The sequence below is a fragment of the Ambystoma mexicanum genome, chromosome 13 (assembly GCF_040938575.1).
Source record: "Ambystoma mexicanum isolate Mex_15411 chromosome 13, UKY_AmexF1_1, whole genome shotgun sequence".
NCBI classification, from domain to species: domain Eukaryota; kingdom Metazoa; phylum Chordata; class Amphibia; order Caudata; family Ambystomatidae; genus Ambystoma; species Ambystoma mexicanum.
In genome coordinates, this window is record NC_090938.1 from 160,210,955 (window position 1) to 160,233,806 (window position 22,852).

A 22,852-nucleotide genomic window follows, 5' to 3' on the forward strand; every position below is an offset into this window, starting at 1 on the left:
AGAGTACAAGGAACCACAAACCACCACATCTGTACAATGATGACTGAACAATGGTCAATTGGCTTATCTGTACAGGATGGAACTGGAACTGTAGGCCAGGATTCATGTGGGAAATTGCCAAGAAAGGGAATTCACATTCACCACATGGTTATGGGTTGCCCTGACTAAAATCAAGGAGACATGGTAGAGTGCAGAGCCTGGCAGTGGAAGAAAATCATTATGTACTAATGGTGAGAAGATAAGCCCATTTTCACAGCTTGCGTGATGGATGCCACTTCCCTATGCCCAAGGAAAGATGCCCTGTGTCAGGGTTCCTCATAGTTTACTGGCAAGAAAGAGGGTCTCGGTGCTCAAGACAGGGTTGAGATGCAAGTGGTGTGTTGCTCATTGAGTCTGCAGTTGGTGAAAATGGTGTCATCTTACAAGTACATTCCTTAACATTCTTTGTAAGATGTTAGAGTTTTCCCAGTGTAAGATGGAGACAATGGGGCTTATTATTGGTACGGCGGTAACCGTGCCAGTGCTACCGGCAAGTTGCCACTGGACCCGTAATATTTTACTGGTGCCTGACTTCCCGGTGTCACTGGGATATTACAACCCCGGTGGCCCGGAAAGTCAGGCGCCGGTAAATTGTAAGTCCTCATTCCTGTGGAGTCCCGTAGGACTCCATGGGAATGGGGACACAGAAGGACTGGCACTGTTGTTAACGGTGCCAGTGCTTCCGTGACCTGTCTGCCTACCGTGGCTGCTGCACCAAGCAGGGTATGACCTGTTGGGAACGGCGGCTCTGGCAGGCAGACTCGTAGTTTCGGAAACAACGGTGCTGGTAAGCTTACCAGTAAGCTTGTTTCAGGAGCGGCAAACATGTAATGAAGCCCAATGACATTCTGCGCTGATTGGTTGGTTGCTCCCTGTGAGGTAATTTGGAATCTTGTTGAGAATTCTAAACTGCCTTTCATCCAACCAACATCCAGAGCAGGTCCCAGCAGGTTGAGCTCTGGAAAAATAATCACAGAAAAGAATTCCAGAAGCTATTTCCAGAGAGAGCAGAGAACAAGAGTAAACAGTGACTTCAGCAAGAAGACTAAGATAAATGTGGAAAAAGTTAAAGCCTTAAGAAAAAGAAAAAAGAAACCTTTGAACTAAAAAGTCGAATTGAGATATTGATGTGTATATAATTGCTGTGTTTGTTGTTATTAGAAATTCAGTGACAGGTTCCCCTTGTAAGACTGTATTTGGTTCGAGAACTGTATCTTTAGTGTAAGTAACTTACTGAGAGCGCAGGAGGCGCAAGTAACTTTTTCTAATGAGGCGCGCATGACTGAATTGCCAATACTATCTTCATGAATCGTTCGAGAGCAGAGCGTGGAAGTGTTACAGCCAGTGCAGTCTTTCAGAGTAAAGGACCTACATACAAGCTTGTAAGTGACGCGTCACACCCAGAGGCCAGGTCCTGAGGTAAAGACGTTCGTAATAGAAGCCAGAGTTTCAGAGCTTTGGTAAATCAAGGCACGAAGATCGTGTGAAGCGCTGAAAGGAAGTTGAACATTTTCAGTTGTGAAAAAGTTATTTTAAAAGTGAAAAGACTTTCTACGTTTTCCTTAAAAGAAAAAGACATTTACTTATATGTTAACAATTAGAAAGTAAAGGAACAAAGGCACACTTCATTCAGTTAATGTGCAGATAAGTCCTTAGTGATAAAAGTTAAGATGAGTTGGAGGCAGCACTTCCAGGAGTTTTGGACTGAGTTATAAAGAATTAGAAGGAACACTGTTCTTAAGAACCTTTCAGCAATAAGACAAAGGCTACAGATACTGGGGAATAAAGCATTTAAAATAATTTGTTTTACTTGTCAGTAGTTTTAAAATGGTAGAGAATATTATTAAATATTTTTATGTTTCATATTAGGTCTGATGGTCAGTTGCATTTCGGAGGAGGTTCAAGAAGGCAAGGGTGACTAGAGGCAACCTTTTTTTATCCACTTCCCCTTTCCCCTCAGGTTTTCCTGCCCAGCAATTGTTATAAAGAATTGTTTGGTGGGCGAGCCTTGGGGTCTGGTGGGTACATCATCCACTCTTGATGGAACCAAGGGCTGGGACCTGACACCTGTGATCTCATCCTAGATAGTAGTTTTACTGATCATTTCATGGAATTACACTGATAGAAGGCTATTTCTTTATTGAAACTTTTTAATCAGCTTACAGTTATTGCCACTTGAGTCTGGGCCACACATCTCAGGATGGGAATTTCCAAAAACACATAGGCATGTCACAGCAAGGCTAGATAAGTCTCAGTAAAGCAATCTGTTAAGAATCTACCCACCTGCTACCCAGTACCGCTGTATGCACCATTGTAAGAACTTTGTTCATAGCATAAATACCATGTTAAAACCCACAAACTGTCATGGCAATCATTTACCTGCTGTACTGCTGCAGATTTGAACTAAACTACTTTCATGTTCCATTACGGGTTTTGGGTTAAAGTAGCTGATGTATTCTGGTAGATGTATGCTGTCCAAAAGGCAAAGGGCTGGGGGATTAATATTGAATACACCACTTGCAACAAGCTGCTACACGCTGGAGAGACCATGATTGCATTCACCTGTGTAGGGGAGGAGTGGTCCAAAAGACCCCCCTTGCCTACATCTCCACCCCAGGTGAGGGCCATGGCTCATCGGGCGTCCCCTCCTTACCACCAGGGCCCAGGTGGTGGATGGCTCACCTGCTGAAGACATTGCCCGCACGTATTGAATTTAGCTAGGCCTCAGAAACCATTTTGTCTACTAAAGATGGTGTGAGCTCAGCGCACTGTAGCGCGGCCCCCACCTTCGGAAAGTTTCAGTTATCCCTGTCGCCGCAGCACCCTGGCAGATCCGCTGCGAGCCCGTTCCCACAAACAAGACGGACATGAGCTAGCGTAATACATTAACATTGTAACATTTCACCTTCCGCAGTGTATCATCGCTCCCAGCATGACCCGGCCAGCGGGCCTGGGCGATGAAGAGAACGGTAAAATGGTCATCAGATGGCAGAAAGTCTCTACATATTAATGCCAAGACCACTTGCAAAGTATGCTTTTTCTCCACAAAATCTCTTATATTACAAAATCATGTAAAATGTATAAACATAGAAAGCATGCTTCCATGATATAAGCAATGGCGAGCCCACACCACTGCAGTTGGGTACTAATAATGAAGGAGCGTTCCAGGGATCTATTTGTTACGTGTATCACTGGGAAACTTACACACCATGGTTTTGCGCCATAACCCAACTAATGCTGCTAGAGTACACGAGAAGACGAATGTAACCATACAGAGGGCTCATGTGAAGGATGCGCGAGAATGCACTTGTCATGTGTGTATGTCTAAGCCCCTTATGTGCCACCACCGTCACGTACAGTGGCGGGTTATTTTTTATGTGCTCCACCAACCACATTACTACCTCGCTTACTGCAAATGTATATGCATATAACCAAATACTGTAGTTGTTAAAACATAGTGTACGAATAAGGTGCTCAGGCTGGATATAATTGAGACACATCCAGCCAAGTTGAAATGAATGTTTTAAAGTGATTTGAATACGTATTATAAGAGTGCTCAAATGTTTGTGATGTTTTTACCTAAAGTCGGCAACATACGAGGAAGATACCTTTCTGAAAATATGTGCAAGGCCATTCCCCCTCCCACCCTGCGAAGACTGCCAACCATGAGAGCAGAGGCCCGCGCCGCGCTGCTCCACCTCCCCCAACCAGACTGGAGCCGCTTCAAAGATTTGTAGCCCCCTCTGCAGCACCCAAGGCCACGGCCCGCCACCTGCATTATTTACAGCACAGCAGTAAACCTCTGCCTGAACACACACTTCCAAAGGCGCCCCCTCGTAAACCCCACAACCCACCGGATCATCTTAGACTTATGGCCCTGGGCAATCAGGACACCCAATACTTCGACAACACACAGCGGCACATCCATAACAACTTCTAACAAGACAGAAAGACCTGTACCGCCCGTCCCAGGCCCTGAAGCTTAGCACCTCGACCTATGGCTCCGGTCAACAGGACACTGGTAACCATGTCCTGACGTATTACCATCAGACCCCTCACAAGGTACATTCCTCCTGTAATGCATTAACCTGTAGAATAACCTATTGGAAGATTTACTAAAGAAGATAATATTGCAATGACTGAATGACTGCGGTGTGCATGGCCTAGGGCAAATAAGTCAGGAAAAGACATTCATCTCTGACACTGGCCGCGATGGCACAACAACACCGCCCGGATGAACTCATCCAACCTGCCAGGCCCAGCCCAACCCACGAGGCTGACCAGTGACGTTCTCCAGCCAAGGCCAACCACCTCGCAGCAGCACCTATAGCTAGTCATCGCCACCCAATCCCATTGAACTTGTGCCCCCTATAGTATGTAGGTTCTTATGACGTTTTTGGTAAATATATACGCCTGTCTTTGCTATTGTCAGACAGAGCGCTCTCGGAGTTTGCAGAGTCCTTTGCATGCCCTATTCTGATAAACTCCCATTTAAGCTCACCCACACTCTGTCTTGGCTTTATTCCCGACGAGGGAGAGTCCTTCATTGTCTCTCATTGCGGGGAGGATCGTAATGGTTGGGGACGCTTGCCTTCAGTGGTGACCCCGAAAGCGTGATTATTATTATTATTATTATTCTTTCCCGACCTAACATTACCGTCCCCTTTTGGCACGAGAATCTCCGGTCGAAAAGGGATACGCACGGTGAGCCGGCTCCGGGAGGCTGCCCGCCAACGGCGACCGGTACACTAAGAAGTGCGCACTCAATAGAGAGAGGGTACGGGATCCCGGTTGAAAAATCCCCTTTGAGTACTGCTCGCCGGAGCCGGGGCTGACTGTTGAGCTGACGGCAACACTGCCTGGACGGACCCAGTTTCGGAGACTATCGGTTCAAGACGGGCACGTGAGTATTGAGTGCGAGCGATCATAAAGGGGGTGCAGGAGGAAATTTAGGACAGGGAACGAGGAAGGGTAGAAAGTGGGGCACGTAGGTCTACTAAGGACCCTCTTAGACTTTCTTTGCTTTTTCTTTGGATATGGCCATTAGGATTAAGAGGTGAATAAGAGATAAAAGTGACGGGAACCTAGCTCCGAAAGGTGGTGGAAGGCGGCGCCGCATAGTGCTATCTTGACTAGTACTGGGAATATATGAAGAAGTGGATAATAAGTTAAAAGTGTCTGGCAAAGGGGGACACGGAGAATATATTAGTGACTGCTATTCCTTTTTTCTATTCTTTTCTTTAGGGTTGGGGGGAAAATAAAGGTGAGATCAGTACAAAACGCCAGAGAGAAAGGAAGAGACAGAGAGTTCTACTAGAAGAGGGAAGAGTAGATCAAAATATATATATATGCGCATCAATATATCTGAATAAGACGGACAGGGACAGCCGGCTAGGAAGAAAAGGGAGGGCAGCCTAAATTGTGAATAGAGTGTTACAGAGAGGTGTGTGCACCTCGTATGCGTCAGAAGACAAATGTGGTACTGTGAGTGTGTAAAATGGCTATAAATGCATAGTAATTGAATGGTCATGGTAAGTGTGGCCGGATAAAGCTTCTTGAAGACAAAAATGACAAGGTGAAGTGAGTGTGTACCTTTTTGATTTCCGGGTTGATATTGTCAAAATCAATTATGGTTTGCTCTTGTATGTGCCCCCCAAAGAGAATAGAATAGAAACTGTGTACAGCCAGTTTTGTATTGTGCAGACAGGGGGAAGAGCACAAAGGAGCCCATTATTAAATGTGAAGTAGAAAACGAAAAATAATATTGGTAATACAACTATATCACATATTTGTAAGAATCTACCAGGGTACGCGGAGCGGATTAAGAAATATCACGACCAATGGATAACAGAGCTGAAGGGAGAGGGGCTACCCCAGATATGGCCAGAGGGGGGGTCCTTTGATAAAAGTGTTTTGGATATGGTGGCCACATGCATTTTTTTGAAATACAAGGGGAAGAAGTTGCACAATAGGAGGGAAATATTAGATCTCTGGAGGTTATTTGAAGAGGTACCACCGCCTAAAGCACCAGCAATAAACCCTGACCTACCATCCACCACAGACAATCCACTGATGATACAGAAAGATGCTAAAGAATTGTCAAATGAAGAGCCACCAATAGAGGTAATAAGCTTGTACCCGATATTAAACAAGCCTGTGCCCGCAGAGGGGTACAGTGACCCCACTTATGTGCCTCCCCCGACAACTACTACACCCCACCGACCAACGGCACCCCGCCATATGAAAGTACAAGGGAGCGAGCCCAGGCAAGTACACAAAGGGTGGACATAGAAAAGCTAACAGATGATTTACAATCAAGGCTCTCAATAGCGAAAGATGAGCTCTCAAGGATAAAAGACATATGTGAACAAACAGCACTTAATGCAGTAAGATCAGGGCGCACGTCTAGAGCGCCGAGTGAGAATAGAACACTTGAAGACGGGTGGAAAAAAGGTGAGATACTGTTCTGAATTGAGGAAGAACCGACACGAATAATCGAAGTAGGGACACGAGAGGGAGGTATTGATAATGAAGAAAGGCCAATAGGGGACAGAGAGGAACTACTATGTGATATAAGGGACGATTTAGAAGAAAGTGACAGGTTGAGCATGGCAATGGGAGGAGGAAGTGAAGGGGTGGATGGTACATGTTCAATGAGAACCCTGGATGATGAGTGGACGGGACGATTAAGGAACAGGGTGGGGAAAATGGCATCACTGGGAACATCAGCAGCCAAAACGGGTGCAGATACAACGACAAAAGGAAAGCTACAGCTCCCATTAATACATAGGGGAGGAGGGAGGCCGAATTACATCCCATGGGCTCAGATGGATAAAGACAATTTATTAAAGCTATTGCCCCCGTTATCGGGAGGGGCAAGTAAATGGATATACGCCTTTGAGAAAAACACTGCCGGGGTACCCCTAGCAATAGGAGATGTGAAGAGTTTGCTTGTATCGGCAGTGGGGGATCAGGCTGATAGAGTATGGGTCAAGGCCGGTTTCCCGGGAGTAACATTAGACTGCGACCGCCACGACGGAGCCTCCTTTAACACAGTGCGTGCCAGGGTGTGGGATGCCTTGCGAGAAACATTCCCAGATACGCCAGACTTACAGTCAGTAATGCAGTGTACAATGAATGACGGGGAAGAGGCTATGGATTACATTTTTCGGGTCCAAGAGATGTGGAGAGCAGAAACGGGCACGCCCTGGTATCAATCGACATCTTTATTTTACTTCATTATAAAAAGAGGGCTCCCAAAGGAAGTGCAAAAAGCGCTCGACAAGATAGCAGGTATTGAAGCAAAGGGATGGCCTGAGATTCAGAGCATAATAGTGCACCATTGTAAGCGAATAAAGGAAAGGGAGAAGGAGGTGGCGCAGAAAAAATTGGCAGACGAAGCAAAATTAGTGCAGACAAAGTTGGTGAAGGTTGCAGCAGCAGTAGCCGCGCTCCCACACAGCAGGGAGGGAGATGAAGAGGAGGAGGGGCTGATAGCAATACAAGGAAGGATGGCAACTAATTGGGCGGGAACAGGACAGCGGCAGTGGAACGAGCAGGAGCAAGGCAGAGGTCCGCAGTGGCAAGAGTGGACCCCTCGAGGGGGACGAGGTGGGTACAGGGGCCGAAGAGGAGGTGGACCGGGGTACGGGGGAATGGGAGGAAGTGGATGGCAGGGTCCGAGAGGTGCACAAGGAAGTTGCTGGAACTGCGGGAGATGGGGGCATTACTCTAGGGAGTGCAGAGGCAGACCCAACAACGGGTTCCAAGAGGTAGAACATTATGGCCATCCCCACCCGGGGAGCCCATATGGTCTTCCAATGGGACAACAACAACAATCGATAAACCCAGGCCAAGGAAACAATGAGCAACAACAGAGACACCAGTATAGAACACAGAGCCACCTACAAAACAATGACAATATGCAGTATACGCCAGGCAACCCTTTTGCGACAACAGCAAACGGGGCCCCCGTACCAGCACCCTATAGCGGCGTATCAGTGGTTTCGGGGAGTGTCTTTAATCAAGGGGGGGCGATGAGACACCCCGCATAGGACAGCCCACAGAGAACACTTGCGTGTCCAGTTCCATCTACCACCTACGATGCAGCAGAGGAACCATTGGTAGGGGCGCAGATAGGAGACAAGCAGTTTATATTCATGGTTGATTCGGGAGCGGAGAAATCATGCATTAGAGAGGGCCGGTTCCCGTTATCTAACCGGAAGTTAGAGACGCAGGGGTTCTCTGGGGCTGTAATTGAAGTTCCTTAAACAGAAGCATTGGATGTAACAGTGGAAGGTAAGACTGTAAAGACACCTTTGCTGTATTATGAACACTCACCAATAAATTTATTAGGGAGGGATCTCCTGAGTAAACTCAACATGACCATATCATTCACTGAGAGAGGTATAGTGTGTTCAACACCCGGAATATGCCCATTGCGTGCAATGTTGTTGGTACAAGCCCACACAACCACACAAGAAGTACGGGGGTTGCCGGAAAATGAGGAAATGTTTATCGAAGGGCTAAAGACATTGGCCCTCATAATTCCAGAGCTGTGAAAAATGGACTGGAGGATTCCAGCAGAGTTCCTCTTCCGCCCCATTGGGTGCCCCGACACAGCACCAGGGTCAGTGGTATCGTTAGACCTGCACGCTGTACAGGTATCAGCGAAAAGGATTGCTGTGATTGGATTAGATATGGAAGGATGTGAGTGGCGTACAGTACTGTGCACGGATGCCAACATCGCCCTAAGAGACTTAACAGACGAGGATCTCTTTTCAGATGCAGAGGGGGATGGTGAAATTGTAATGGAAATAGCAATGCCCTGTGACATTTTGATTCAAGCTAGGGAAATCCCCGCTCAACTGATGGCAGTGGTAGGAGCACCGCCGTCATTTTTTGATGATGACATGAGACTCGTACCAAATAATTTGTGGACAACAGGCCCCCATGATGTAGGGCTGTTGCATGGAGTACAACCTGTGATAATAAAACTAAAGCAAGGAGCAATTCTACCACGAGTGAAACAGTATCCATTGTCCCGTGAAGCTGAACAAGGGATAAAAGAAACACTAGATGCACTACTAGCACAAGGGATAATAGTGCCCTCAAATTCCCCATGTAACACATGTATTTATCCAATCAAAACAGCAAAGGGAGGGTCTTGGAGGATGATACAGGATTTACGCCCCCTAAATGATGTAATTCAGAAAGAGTTCCCTTTGGTCCCGAACCCTGCATCAATATTATGCAGCATCCCAAAAACGTCATCACATTTCACAGTAGTGGACTTGAAAAATGCATTTTTCTCAATCCCCCTGGCTGAAGAGAGTAGATACCTGACAGCATTCACACTGGGGGGAAAAAGATATGAACACTGCAGGTTACCGCAGGGATACTGTGAGAGCCCAAGCATATTCAACCGCATATTGCATGAAGACTTGGGAAACCTATCAGTTGAGAGTACAATCATTCAGTACGTAGATGATTTACTAGTGTGTGCACAAGACAAGGACACATGCAGAAAAGATTCAATAACACTCCTAACACTATTTGCCAACAAGGGGTACAAGGTAGACAAGGGAAAGTTACAGAACTGCATGACAGAGGTCTTATACTTGGGACAGCTGATATCAAAAGATGGAAAAAGAATAATCCCCGACAGGGTAGAAGCAATAAGATCAGTAGGAGAACCCACCACAGTGAAAGACATGCAGAAATTCTTGGGAATGTGCAACTATTGCCGAGCATGGTTATTAGACTATGCAGCATACACGAGGCCCCTCCTGCAAGCACTCAAGGAAGCACAACAGGAGAACAAAAAAATAGAATGGTCAGAAGAAATGAGCGCGTCATTCCAATCACTAAAAGAGTTAATTTCAAGTGCTCCAGTACTAGCAAATCCTGATTATGGACGCGAATTTTACCTATTCTCACACTGCAAGGGAACACTCATGACAGCTGTTCTGACACAAAAGACGTCCCTAGGACACAAGCCTCTGGCTTACTATAGTGGTACTTTAGATGCCGTGATGCAAGGCCATTTCGCGTGCGAGCAATCGCTCGCTGCAGCCGCGTTCGCGATTGAGAAAAGTGCCACAATAGTAATGGGTTGCCCTGTGACATTGTTTGTGGAACATTCATTATTTGCAATACTTGAGAGGTCAAAAAGCACACTGACAACACAGCGAGCAACAGCCTATGAGATCATATTGTCTAGCGCCAATATCCATGCGGTAAGATGCAAGACAGTGAACCCCGCAACATTCATTACAGAAGCATGCACACTAGAGGACATGCAGAACCATGATTGTGCAACTTACACAGGAGAAAGAGGGGAGGACACAGTGGTGTGTGAGAACGCTCTGAGCAAGGGGGAAGTGTACTTCGTGGATGGATCTGCATCGATTGACGTGGACACGGGAGAAAAACATGTGGGCGTGGCAGTAGTGAGGTTAGAAGACGGTGAGTATGAAACACTAGTACAGTACCGCCTCCCATCACATTACTCCGCACAAGCAGCAGAACTGATTGCGCTCATAGAAGCACTACATGCAGCAAAGGGCTGCGCAGTGACAATATACACAGACTCAGCTTACATGACAACGACAGTACATGGAGGTCTAGCAAGATGGGGGCGAAGGGGATTCCGACGGGCAGACGGAACACCAGTACAACATGCAGAGTTATTGAAAGAGCTAATTGAGGCCCTACAAAACCCTACTGCGGTAGCAATAGTGAAGTGCCAAGCACATACATCCAACACAGATGTTGTGTCTTTGGGAAACGCGGCAGCGGACGCTGCCGCCAAGGAAGCTTCCTATTTTCAGAAATATGAAGCAGGTGAGTACATGTTACAGCACAAGACAAACGAAGAGCTTCCAGAAGGCTACAGCATGATGCCTATATCACAAATACTAGAATTACAGGAAGGAGCTAGTGCAGACGAAAAATTGATGTGGACAAAACGAGGGTGCAGCAAGTCGGCAACAGACTTACTGTGGCGACAAAACAACTCAGGGAAAGTGGTAATGCCAATCAAGTTATTAGAAATTGCGTTTCAACAACTACACTTCCCTGCACACAATACCAGACAGCACATCGCAGCAGAAATACAGGAAGAATGGTTCGTGCCCTGTCTCCAGGAGCACGTATCTCAATTAGCGATGGAATGCACAACATGTCAGATATACAATTCAGGAATGACATTACGCACACTTCGGGGAACAATTCCAAAACCCATTGGCCCATTCAGAGAGCTACATATTGATTACGCGGACATGGGGGAAAGGTGTAATGGAGCACGCTACATGATCGTGGTTGTATGCCCATTCTCAAGGTGGGTAGAAGCAGGACCATGTGCACAACATGATGCCAAAAGCGCTGCAAAGTTCCTAGTTAGGGAAGTGTTCCTGCGCTGGGGAATTTGTGACGTGATTCGCTCCGACAATGGCACTCACTTTGTAAATGAGCTTTTCAAGGAAGTTACTACATTATTGGGAATAAAACATAAATTGTGTTCGATTTATCATCCTCAAAGTAATGGCGTAGTGGAAAAGATGAACGGACTGTTAAAAGGGAGGTTATCAAAACTATGCTTTTCATTGAAAAAGAATTGGAGTTACTGTCTGCCCCTTGCGCTATTTGAGCTGAGAAATCAGCCAAGCAAAGACCACCATTTGTCCCTGCACGAGATCGTGACTGGGAGACGAATGCACACAGCACACTCTCCATTGCGTGAACACTCAGATGCACACAGAAGCGCCGCGACATTGGGAGATGAGTTCACAGACTATTTGAAGAAATTGACAAGGGCAGCGCGCGCGATATCAAAACAGCTCTCTCCACCCTTCGCTAGAGAGGAGGGAAACATAACAGGGTCTGTCACGGAGCCTGAACAACAGCTACAGCTGATGCCGGGCGACTCAATTTATGTCAGAAGTTTTGTGCGTCGATGGAATGCACCACGGTTCCATGGCCCTTACGAGGTAGTGTTCTGCACGCCCACAGCAGTGAAAGTAAAGGGCTTGAGATACTGGGTACACTTGACAGATGTACGAAAAGCATATAGTAACGTGCAGGAGGAGGTGGATGAGGAGGCACAGACAACAGCAAACAATGCAACTGAGCAGGATGTCTGAATATGAACTTGTGTATGTGTGACAGTAATGGACCTGAATGGGAATATGGTTGATAAGTATACTTGCATTCCTTTAAAAATGTTACACAAAAAAAAAAAAACGTTTCTTCTTTTTTTCTTGTGGATTTATATGTAAGTAATGAAGTGATCAAATTATGAAGTGTTTACACCCTTGTCTGTGCATCCCCGTCCCCACAAACCCTACCCGCTTCCGGACCCTGTCAATATATATTGGCACTAATAGTGCCAACAAAATGTTTACATGCATGCACTTAATGCACTTTTATATCTCAAACAGGAGCTACTATGGCATCTAACGGGCAGCCTGCAACGGATAGAATTAGTAGAATGAGAGAATTATTACATGAGAAATGCAGATATTCGTATGAGTGGGGATTATCTGTGTGCATTACGTTGTTTTTTATACTAATGTTTGGCCTGGTTACATATTGGTTTGTAGCGTTCATCTCTATCGAGATGAACGAGGGGGGAGGGATTAACAGCACTGGGATTAACAGCACTACTGGGATCAATACAACTGCAAGTGTCAATACTAGGGAGGGTGATTTTTTGGTATGGGACGGAACAAAACTTGTATGGGGTTATCATACCACACCATCCAATGCTGTCATCTTACAAAAGAAAGAGCCACAGGGTGGAACGCAAAACAACACAGTGTCTCCACCAGGGATATCTAATTACAATGCCCGCAGTTTAAATGACCGAAACCCGTCTGCCATATCATGGTTGTACAACACCCCCACCAGCCAGCCTGCCCCCATACTAAAAAACAACCTGCAAGATAACGTCAGGGACGAAAAGGAAAAGCTGCTAGCAATACACGAAATATTATAAGATGCATGGGCCAAGGGGGGCGGGAATGAGAAAGGGGGGTCTATTTTATCACTCGCCCAGGAAGTTGGGAAGTACATGAGGAACAAGAACAACAGACGAAAGAGGGAAGCAGGGAGGAGGAAGTATGATGAGTACTATGGGTTAGGACTAGATAAAATGGAAGACCCACGACACCCCCACCAAACAAATAAATGGTATGCGGATATGAGTGCCACAGCTAAACAAACAACAAACGAGAGCTGTTATGTCTGCTCCCTCATTCCTCACACTTCAGGTACACCCAAAGTATTGCTACCCAAAGAGTTGCCAATTATAGATGCCCAATGTCTCCTTCATCTCACGTTATGCAGGATTAAGAACACCTTCCAGGCACATGAAGTTACTTTTGAAATGCTGCAGAACGAGAAAACGAAATTTTTGATGCCAGCTGTGGTATTCCTCCTTTTAATTGTTTGCCTGTGCCAGGTGGGTCTTCGAGTTTGTGCTAACGCAGTACCAAATGGTGCAATGATGATGGTGACAATGGGCAACACCCGTGGGACAATACAAAACATGCAGGAAGTGCAGGTACAAACAGGAACAGATGACACACCAAGATATCAGCTAGTGCCTATCTACCACGACAAAGATATCATAGATAAAGCATGGCACACCACCATTAGAGAGCCCCGTGTACTAGAATGGTACCAGGAGGTGTGGGTAGATTTGGCGGGAGATGGCGGATGTATATACCTGACTTGTACCCCAGATGAATATGCCAGAAGAGGGGAAAGTTTACGGGGGGTGTGCAGAGCATGGATGCCCATAAAAGGCACACCTGCATGGGACGAGGCAGTGATGGACGAAGCAGAATGTAGAAGGCTGGAGGACTTAAAGTATTCATTACTTAAGTAACAAAAGGGGGGAAATGTAGGGGAGGAGTGGTCCAAAAGACCCCCCTTGCCTACATCTCCACCCCAGTTGAGGGCCATGGCTCATCGGGCGTCCCCTCCTTACCACCAGGGCCCAGGTGGTGGATGGCTCACCTGCTGAAGACATTGCCCGCACGTATTGAATTTAGCTAGGCCTCAGAAACCATTTTGTCTACTAAAGATGGTGTGAGCTCAGCGTACTGTAGCGCGGCCCCCACCTTCGGAAAGTTTCAGTTATCCCTGTCGCCGCAGCACCCTGGCAGATCCGCTGCGAGCCCGTTCCCACGAACAAGACGGACATGAGCTAGCGTAATACATTAACATTGTAACATTTCACCTTCCGCAGTGTATCATCGCTCCCAGCATGACCCGGCCAGCGGGCCTGGGCGATGAAGAGAACGGTAAAATGGTCATCAGATGGCAGAAAGTCTCTACATATTAATGCCAAGACCACTTGCAAAGTATGCTTTTTCTCCACAAAATCTCTTATATTACAAAATCATGTAAAATGTATAAACATAGAAAGCATGCTTCCATGATATAAGCAATGGCGAGCCCACACCACTGCAGTTGGGTACTAATAATGAAGGAGCGTTCCAGGGATCTATTTGTTACGTGTATCACTGGGAAACTTACATTCCATGGTTTTGCGCCATAACCGAACTAATGCTGCTAGAGTACACGAGAAGACCAATGTAACCATACAGAGGGCTCATGTGAAGGATGCGCGAGAATGCACTTGTCATGTGTGTATGTCTAAGCCCCTTATGTGCCACCACCGTCACGAACAGTGGCGGGTTATTTTTTATGTACTCCACCAACCACATTACTACCTCGCTTACTGCAAATGTATATGCATATAACCAAATACTGTAGTTGTTAAAACATAGTGTACGAATAAGGTGCTCAGGCTGGATATAATTGAGACACATCCAGCCAAGTTGAAATGAATGTTTTAAAGTGATTTGAATACGTATTATAAGAGTGCTCAAATGTTTGTGATGTTTTTACCTAAAGTCGGCAACATACGAGGAAGATACCTTTCTGAAAATATGTGCAAGGCCATTCCCCTCCCACCCTGCGAAGACTGCCAACCATGAGAGCAGAGGCCCGCGCCGCGCTGCTCCACCTCCCCCAACCAGACTGGAGCCGCTTCAAAGATTTGTAGCCCCCTCTGCAGCACCCAAGGCCACGGCCCGCCACCTGCATTATTTACAGCACAGCAGTAAACCTCTGCCTGAACACACACTTCCAAAGGCGCCCCCTCGTAAACCCCACAACCCACCGGATCATCTTAGACTTATGGCCCTGTGCAATCAGGACACCCAATACTTCGACAACACACAGCGGCACATCCATAACAACTTCTAACAAGACAGAAAGACCTGTACCGCCCGTCCCAGGCCCTGAAGCTTAGCACCTCGACCTATGGCCCCGATCAACAGGACACTGGTAACCATGTCCTGACGTATTACCATCAGACCCCTCACAAGGTACATTCCTCCTTTGTTGCATTAACCTGTAGAATAACCTATTGGAAGATTTACTAAAGAAGATAATATTGCAATGACTGAATGACTGTCGTGTGTATGGCCTAGGGCAAATAAGTCAGGAAAAGACATTCATCTCTGACACTGGCCGCGATGGCACAACAACACCGCCCGGATGAACTCAGCCAACCTGCCAGGCCCAGCCCAACCCACGAGGCTGACCAGTGACGTTCTCCAGCCAAGGCCAACCACCTCGCAGCAGCACCTATAGCTAGTCATCGCCACCCAATCCCATTGAACTTGTGCCCCCTATAGTATGTAGGTTCTTATGACGTTTTTTGTAAATATATACGCCTGTCTTTGCTATTGTCAGACAGAGCGCTCTCGGAGTTTGCAGAGTCCTTTGCATGCCCTATTCTGATAAACTCCCATTTAAGCTCACCCGCACTCTGTCTTGGCTTTATTCCCGACGAGGGAGAGTCCTTCATTGTCTCTCATTGCGGGGAGGATCGTGCTGGTTGGCGACGCTTGCCTTCCCCTGTTAAAAGCGCCTGCAGGCTAGGCAACCAAGAGAGGGAGATGCCTTAATTGCAATCCACTGCGGCAAGCTACTAAAGCCTGGACTGAACTTAATTGGACACAGCTGCCCCAGGCTGCAATCAGCTCCACCATGTTGGACTGTGGGCTCGGGGGGCCTCATAAGCTCACTCAGAGGTTTACCAAGTGCTCAATCAACTGCCTTTACTGCTTCATGTGGTTTTGAACCCTTTCATGCTGTCTTGCTTTTGGCTACTGACTCCTACTTACTGTAGCTGCATTCCAGCTCCTGTCCGGTTTGCTGTCTACAGCCTCTGTCTTCAATTTCTTCTCTTTGCTTCGTTTCTCTATCTAACCTGCATTTGGATATTTCTATCCACTCTGTTTTTCCGTCTTGATTACAATTTGGTCCACTGTTGTGTCTCAGCTCTGTATCCATATACAGTGTTATCCCTCGGTTGGTTTCCATTAAGTTCAGATAAGGGAAAGACTTCTGTTGCTTTAATCTTTTTCGTTGGATTCTTCCCTGCCTCAGTCTATGGTCTCCAGCTTTACCCTTACACTGAGTACAATCATCTCATCAGCACGTCCTACCAATGACGTCACTGCATGGGTGTAGTTAAGAGTAATCTGCTGGTACTAATCCCAAGGGCTTTCCCTATCTCCCTGGTATTCCACTATCATATTCCAGTGCACTCTTTCTTGTGATCAATCCATTTTATCCAGTATATTTGCCAGCCTTTTCCCTCTCTCCGTGTCACTGTGCTTTCAGACAGCTCCTGCCCCTCCAGTTTCTGTGACTACCAGTCTCCTCAAAGGTAAGCCTGGTATGTACCCTGTTTCTGTTATATGGTAAGTGTTACCTCCCGAGTCACACCAAAACTACAGCGTGTACTCTGACATATATTGCCCTGTGCGCTCCTGACACTAACAAAACCAAAAAGGAGAGGGGCAGGGCCAAAACTATTAGCGCTTCTGAGGTCATAAGGTGAACAGTCTGTGCTAACGAGGACCAAATTTGGGACAAGGATACAGAGAATGAAAAGTGTGGGAAAGATAAAGAATTTGGAAGACTATACTTTATCCACTTTGACGGATTCCTTAAACTTGCTGTAAGGTGTGTTTGCATGCACTCTGCTGGTCAGAGTGCATGCTGTTAGAATGTATGGCGCAGCTAGTGTAATGCATGGGTGGAATGTTCTGTGTACCTGGCTCGGAGTGTGCCGTTTACTGGCAGTTGGAAGGAGCTGGACGGGGGTGCTGCATGCCAGTGATATATTGTCCAATACTTACAGTTATCCTGTACACTTGTAACAAAGGGACTTACCTTAGTATGGACTGCTTTGATACTTACTTGGTGGAAGAACTCTGATATGACAGTGTGGTGTTTTGTGGTAAAAAGTCCTGGATTAGAGGAATGTTAATTCCTCAGAGGGAGTGACAACCCCGCTCATATCTAGGCTCAAATGTGATAGGAAGAAAGCACTGGTCAGGTGATCTCAGGATAAGTGATGCTTCACGACCCCTAACCAAGAACAGGTTCAACTCTGAACAGGGATAAGCTAGAGCACTTCTTCAAGGGAAGCTCAGTTTCATGTTGACGGCAGCCATCACGTCATAGCCCAAGTCCTGATCAGGGCTAAGCTAGTACCCATCTAGGCTAGGCAAGGAGTCAGTGTACCCCTCTTAAATTGCTGGCTCTTTGGGTGGTGGCAGGTTCATAGGATCCTCTAGCAGCTCCATTCAACTTCTGGAGTCCCACACTAATCCAACTAGCTGGTGGAGTCAGAAGGTCCACACAAGTCCAACAGCTCTTCTGTAATCCAACAGCGGTCACCTGGGATCCTTTGCTACCCTCAGTTGGGGATTGGCTGGATTCTAGAAAGAGGCAATCTCTCACTCTGGAAGCACTGAAGCCAAGTGCCTGAGCTGGAAAACACGAATTCTTAAGTAGGCATAGGCAGTCAGTGAGAGGTAATTACATGCAGTCTTCATGCAAATTGGGGGTGACAGGCCCACAAACAATGATTGTCTCTGCTCAGAAAATGGGAATGTCAAATCTTTTACACCCTACTAGTCCCTACTGACTCTAATTGAGCTCATATTTCTAAAGATATACATAGAAAGTGATATTTACAAAGTTCCTCAACATACCTGGTCCAAACTGGTCTAAACTGGCTTTTCTGGTTTTAGCTGGGTGCAGACTACTGACTGACCTAGTGTTTTGGGACGATGATCAAGGTCCATTTTACGACTGGTTTTCCTGGGTTGTCGGTATGATACAGGCAGGGGAGGCGCTAATAGCTCTCTGGATGGAGTGGATCTTTTAAACTGACATTGTGACATCTGCCAAGAATTCTGCCCGCATTCAGGGTAGTTAAAGGGATTTTTCCTACTGAATGAAATAGGTGACCTTTATCACATACTTTATGCTCAAAGTCAGTTACTGAAAGTAAAGGTTACAATTCATAAGAGCCGAAAGAGGTTGAACCTAAAAAAAGGAACCATTGTACAAGGCTTATATCCTCACCCTGGCAATGGAACGTGTTTAATTATTGAGTGACCTTGGAAGATGCTGATGCTAGAGAACCACTGCAATGGATAAAGGTAAACAGCTTCTTCCAAACCATTGAAGATCTAGACAGTTCAGTGACCCGCTGAATCTGTGCAATAATCTCATGCAGGTTTAACCACTTTCCTGATCACAACCACTTTCATCCTCTGTACTCCCTTGAGTGACCATTAGATCACCTGCTACTGGGCCTCATCACGAGTTGGGTTGTAGCCCTTAAATGCGGCATTAACGGTATTACCACTGCATTTAAGGGCTGGCCTGAGCACGAGTTGGCCGCTAAATGGGCAGTTCTGCCTCCATCTTTTTTTCTGGTGGTGAAAATCCAATTTAGCGCCCTGTTTTCAGAGGTATTACCGCCGGCTGTACTAGCCCACGGTCTTAGCACTGAAAATGCCCCAATGGTTCCAATCGACCCAATAGGGAATGGGGATTTACCGATAACGCCCAACCCATGATTCCGCGGTGATACCGCTGTACCTTTGGGTGCCAGCGCTTTTACAGTTGGGTGGTATTCTCGCTGGGAGACCGCCCAACTTGTGATGAGGCCCACTATCACCATGAGTGTCTATTCCCCACTGGAACACAGCGGATCTCATGCACCAATAGAATACAGGAAGCCGCAGTCTCCTATGCTCCCTCCTCCAAATCATCTTTCCACTGACTTCAAGAGTACGTATTCTTCCCAGGAGTGTCTTCCCACGAAGTACCCATCCTTTCTCAATCACCTGTGAAGTACCTCCTGTTTTATATCTCTGCACGTTTGAAGAATGTCTGATCCCCAATTCTTTGTTTCTTTTAATATGGGACTGTATAATATCCACTATGCTGCCTATCCATCGAGACATCTCTTATAGAGTGTTTATTGAGTCATCCATCCACAGACATCAGAATCATTCATTCCCTCTAGTTTCTCCTGTCCATTGATCGAGAGAATCCAATTTTCGATCAGTCAAGTCTTTACTTTACAGTTTCCTTTATTGTCTTGTCCGCAGGAAGGTCTGGTCTTTCCTTGCATTAAATATATTGACACAAGGCATGGTCAGTTCTCGTGTGGCTTTCTTATATGTCCACTAACCTCTCCATGGGTGATGCCAGCCTGCTCCAGGGTGATATCCAATTTATCCAGCCGTTCCCTCCCCGAATCGTCACATTTTTTCCAGAGTTGGGCTGTGCAAGACACGTCCAACATACTCTTCAGCTGGTCCTCCAGAAAACCTTGGAGAAGGGAGGAAGAGTTGTTACAAAGTCTCCAGTTAGAGCTTTCACCTGCTTGCTCAAAGCAAAACGCTTCTGGCAATGACACCCACAACAATGCATCCCTCCACCCGTGCAGACACACACACACACACACACATGCACACACACACACGCGCACACGCACACATGCACACACATACACATGCGCAAACATACATGCGCATTCACATGTACATACACACTCTCACGCACACACACACACACGTCCAAACATCCATCATAAAAATCATAGAAAGACAGTACAAATGCAGCCTTTCAGCAAACAGGCATACTTCTGCACGCGCTCCATCAGCTTCAGCCTCATTGTCAACACCTGCAGAATTCTATTTCAAAATTGCGTCTGCTCAATGAAATGATTTCAAATCCTGCACGAAAAAGCTGAATCTCATATGATATATTTATATCTATTTCATGATAAGTGCAAATCAATAAGAAATTGACTAAAGGCTTACAGGGCTCGAGTATTTCCGGCTTGCACCCATCAACACCTGACGGTTCTCGTTCTTCCAGCTCAACTGCCCTCACCACTCTATTCAAGAACCATGTGGCGTGAGGCTGCACGAATGGCATTAGTGCCTTATAAAAAGTCACTTTATATTTAAAAACCGAAACCATTTGTATACCTAACCCTGCCATGCTTAGAGCTACCCTCTATGAGCATCTTTCTTGAAGAATGGATGACTAACTAAACACTCCCGATCCCCCACCAGCAATTCCTGCACCCCTATTCAGACTGTGGCTATTTATTCCAACTTTCTGACTTTCTTGATCATTCTGCCTTTTGAGATACAAGATTTTGGGGTTTCTAGATTTTTTGTCCACCTTTTTGTGCATGCTGTTTTTTTCAGTCCACTTTTCAGACATAGTCTGCACAGGCAGGGCACCCCACTGACCTTTGGCCTTGGTTATATTGGGTGATTAGTTGGCTCTCGTGGTCATTACCACCAAACCTCCATCTGACTGGTGACACCACATGAGCAACAAATATTCCCTGTCCATTGGCATAGGTATAGCAGGCCCATAACGGGAGGCGGATATTAGGGCAAGATGAGCAGGGCATCACATGTGTATCGATGAAAGATGCAAAAGGCGAAGAGGAAATGCCAGCGGTCAGTGGGGTGGCACCAAACATTCACCATTTGGGAACTCAGCCTAGGATCCCCCTTCATCCTTTGTCTAACGCCTTTCTCAAATTGGTGTTAGTAGCAGCATGATGTGCCTTGGTTAGAATTTGAGCTGCTTCTGGCAAGTTGAAAGTTAAGTTTTCTTGCTGGTTTTAGTATTGACATCACTGCGTTCCACTGGCCATGCGCTGGTACTGAGGTACTATGGGGACACCTTCTTCACGTCACGGGGGAGTGCTATGCTGGAAAGGGTATGTAATTTGGGAGGAGACGGCTTTCAGACACAGGAAAGGGAACCCATTTTAGGGGTGCTTGGAACAGAATTGACAGTTAAGGATGGAGGAGACGCCCCTGTCGGAGGTGGGGTGAAAGTGAAGATTGGTGCCAGAGATGGTCAAAGGTTCGTGTAAGAGGACACACATTAAATTCGAGAACTGGGTGATTTCCATTGGGAGTGGGGGCCCCTCAACAATCTAACACAAGTTCTTATACACTTTGATTTATTGATTTCTGTTAGCAGTGATCTTCAGCAAGAGGGAGAATTCCTTGGGATTAGCGTAGGTATAGCATTTAGTGAATTGACTGAATGATTGGCTGGTAAGTGACAGATTGGGAACTAGTTATCAGGTGTGGTGAGTCATAAGAAGGACATCAACTCTTAGATGCCATTTTTCCGGATGGTTTATTAAATTAAAAATTCTAAGGTCTATCTTTCCTTATAACTGTGGGTGTTCGCTACATACCTTACTAACTAAGGAGCTCGTTAGTCTGTTGTGGAAGTGAGAAATGACCCTCACTGACCCTACCATTATATGAACGATCTTAGGCTCGGAGAATGGCTCCCGTCTCCTTAGGATACTTCCAGTGTTAGTCTGTAGATTAGTACATGATCCTTAAATAGCGTCTTGTGACTTCTTTGATCAGTCTCTGTAATTCTTCAAATTGGGCAAATGCATTTCCCCCCTTCTTTAGGAAGTTCATTTAGGGATCTCTTATAAGTGTTCCACTCCTGGTTATAACTTTCAGAATATCTCTGGATGCCTTTGCAGTTTGTCCCCATTGGTTTATTATAATTTAATTCATTGGGGTCTTCTTGACCTTGTTTCCGCTTTACTACTTCTGTCTTTTCCCTGGTACTATTATCACTGGTTCTTCTCTCTCTTTATTTAACTTCTCAACACTTTGCTCTTTTGTGTTATCACATATAAAGTTCATTAGGTTCAAGTGGAACTTGACCTCTTTTCCCAGGGTATTGGGATCACTGATTTTTCTCTTTATTTAGCTTTTCAATGCTCCACTTGTTGGTACTATCACATTTTAAATGGTCTTGTTTCAAGATTACCTTCATTTTGTAACCAGCACTGAGATGAGTTGGCTGTTTGGTATAATGATTCCCTCCTTGAGGCTACCTGTGACGCCGGTCCTCCCGGTTGCCTTCGTCTTTGCCGGGGAACATCTTCTGGAGTCGGGACTCTCTCAGTTCCTCTCGTCTGGTTTGCGCCATCTGTGCGTTTTCTTTGTTGGCTCTTGCATTCTTGTGGTCCCTTCTCTCTCTCTGTTCACTCGTCTCTTCTCTGTGTCCAGTACTCAGCAATAGAACTGGACATCCTACGGCATCACTCTCAACGTGTATCAGCAATGTTGCTTGGACCAGCGGTCCACCACAGATCCTGCTCTGTGGTCTCGCCATCATCTGTTTTCGGGCCTCGTCCTGCTGGGTTCTCGCGCTTTCATTTCGCTGCAGCGTTGGCAATCTGCTTTCTACTCTTGAGCGAGTTCTAAACTTGCAGGTTTTCTCGTTCCTGCTTCCTGCAGTCCTTACGTGGCTCGGCCCTCCATGGACCGTTGTCTGCGTTGCTCTGGCTCTCTCTCTGGCTCATCAAGGTTAAGTTAATCAACCTACTTGTAGAGAGGCAGATGTA

The 22,852-nt window shown here is 46.2% G+C and overlaps 1 protein-coding gene across 2 annotated transcripts in view; it reads right to left on the reverse strand.

The window, feature by feature from the left end:
- Nucleotides 1–22,852, reverse strand: part of LOC138521017 (uncharacterized) — a 124,532-nt gene that overhangs the window by 51,877 nt on the left and 49,803 nt on the right. For both annotated transcript variants that reach the window (XM_069633524.1, XM_069633523.1), the window contains exon 5: nt 19,625–19,764. In XM_069633524.1, the coding sequence (XP_069489625.1) occupies nt 19,625–19,764 (140 nt within the window). The remainder of the gene's footprint in view (nt 1–19,624; nt 19,765–22,852) is intronic.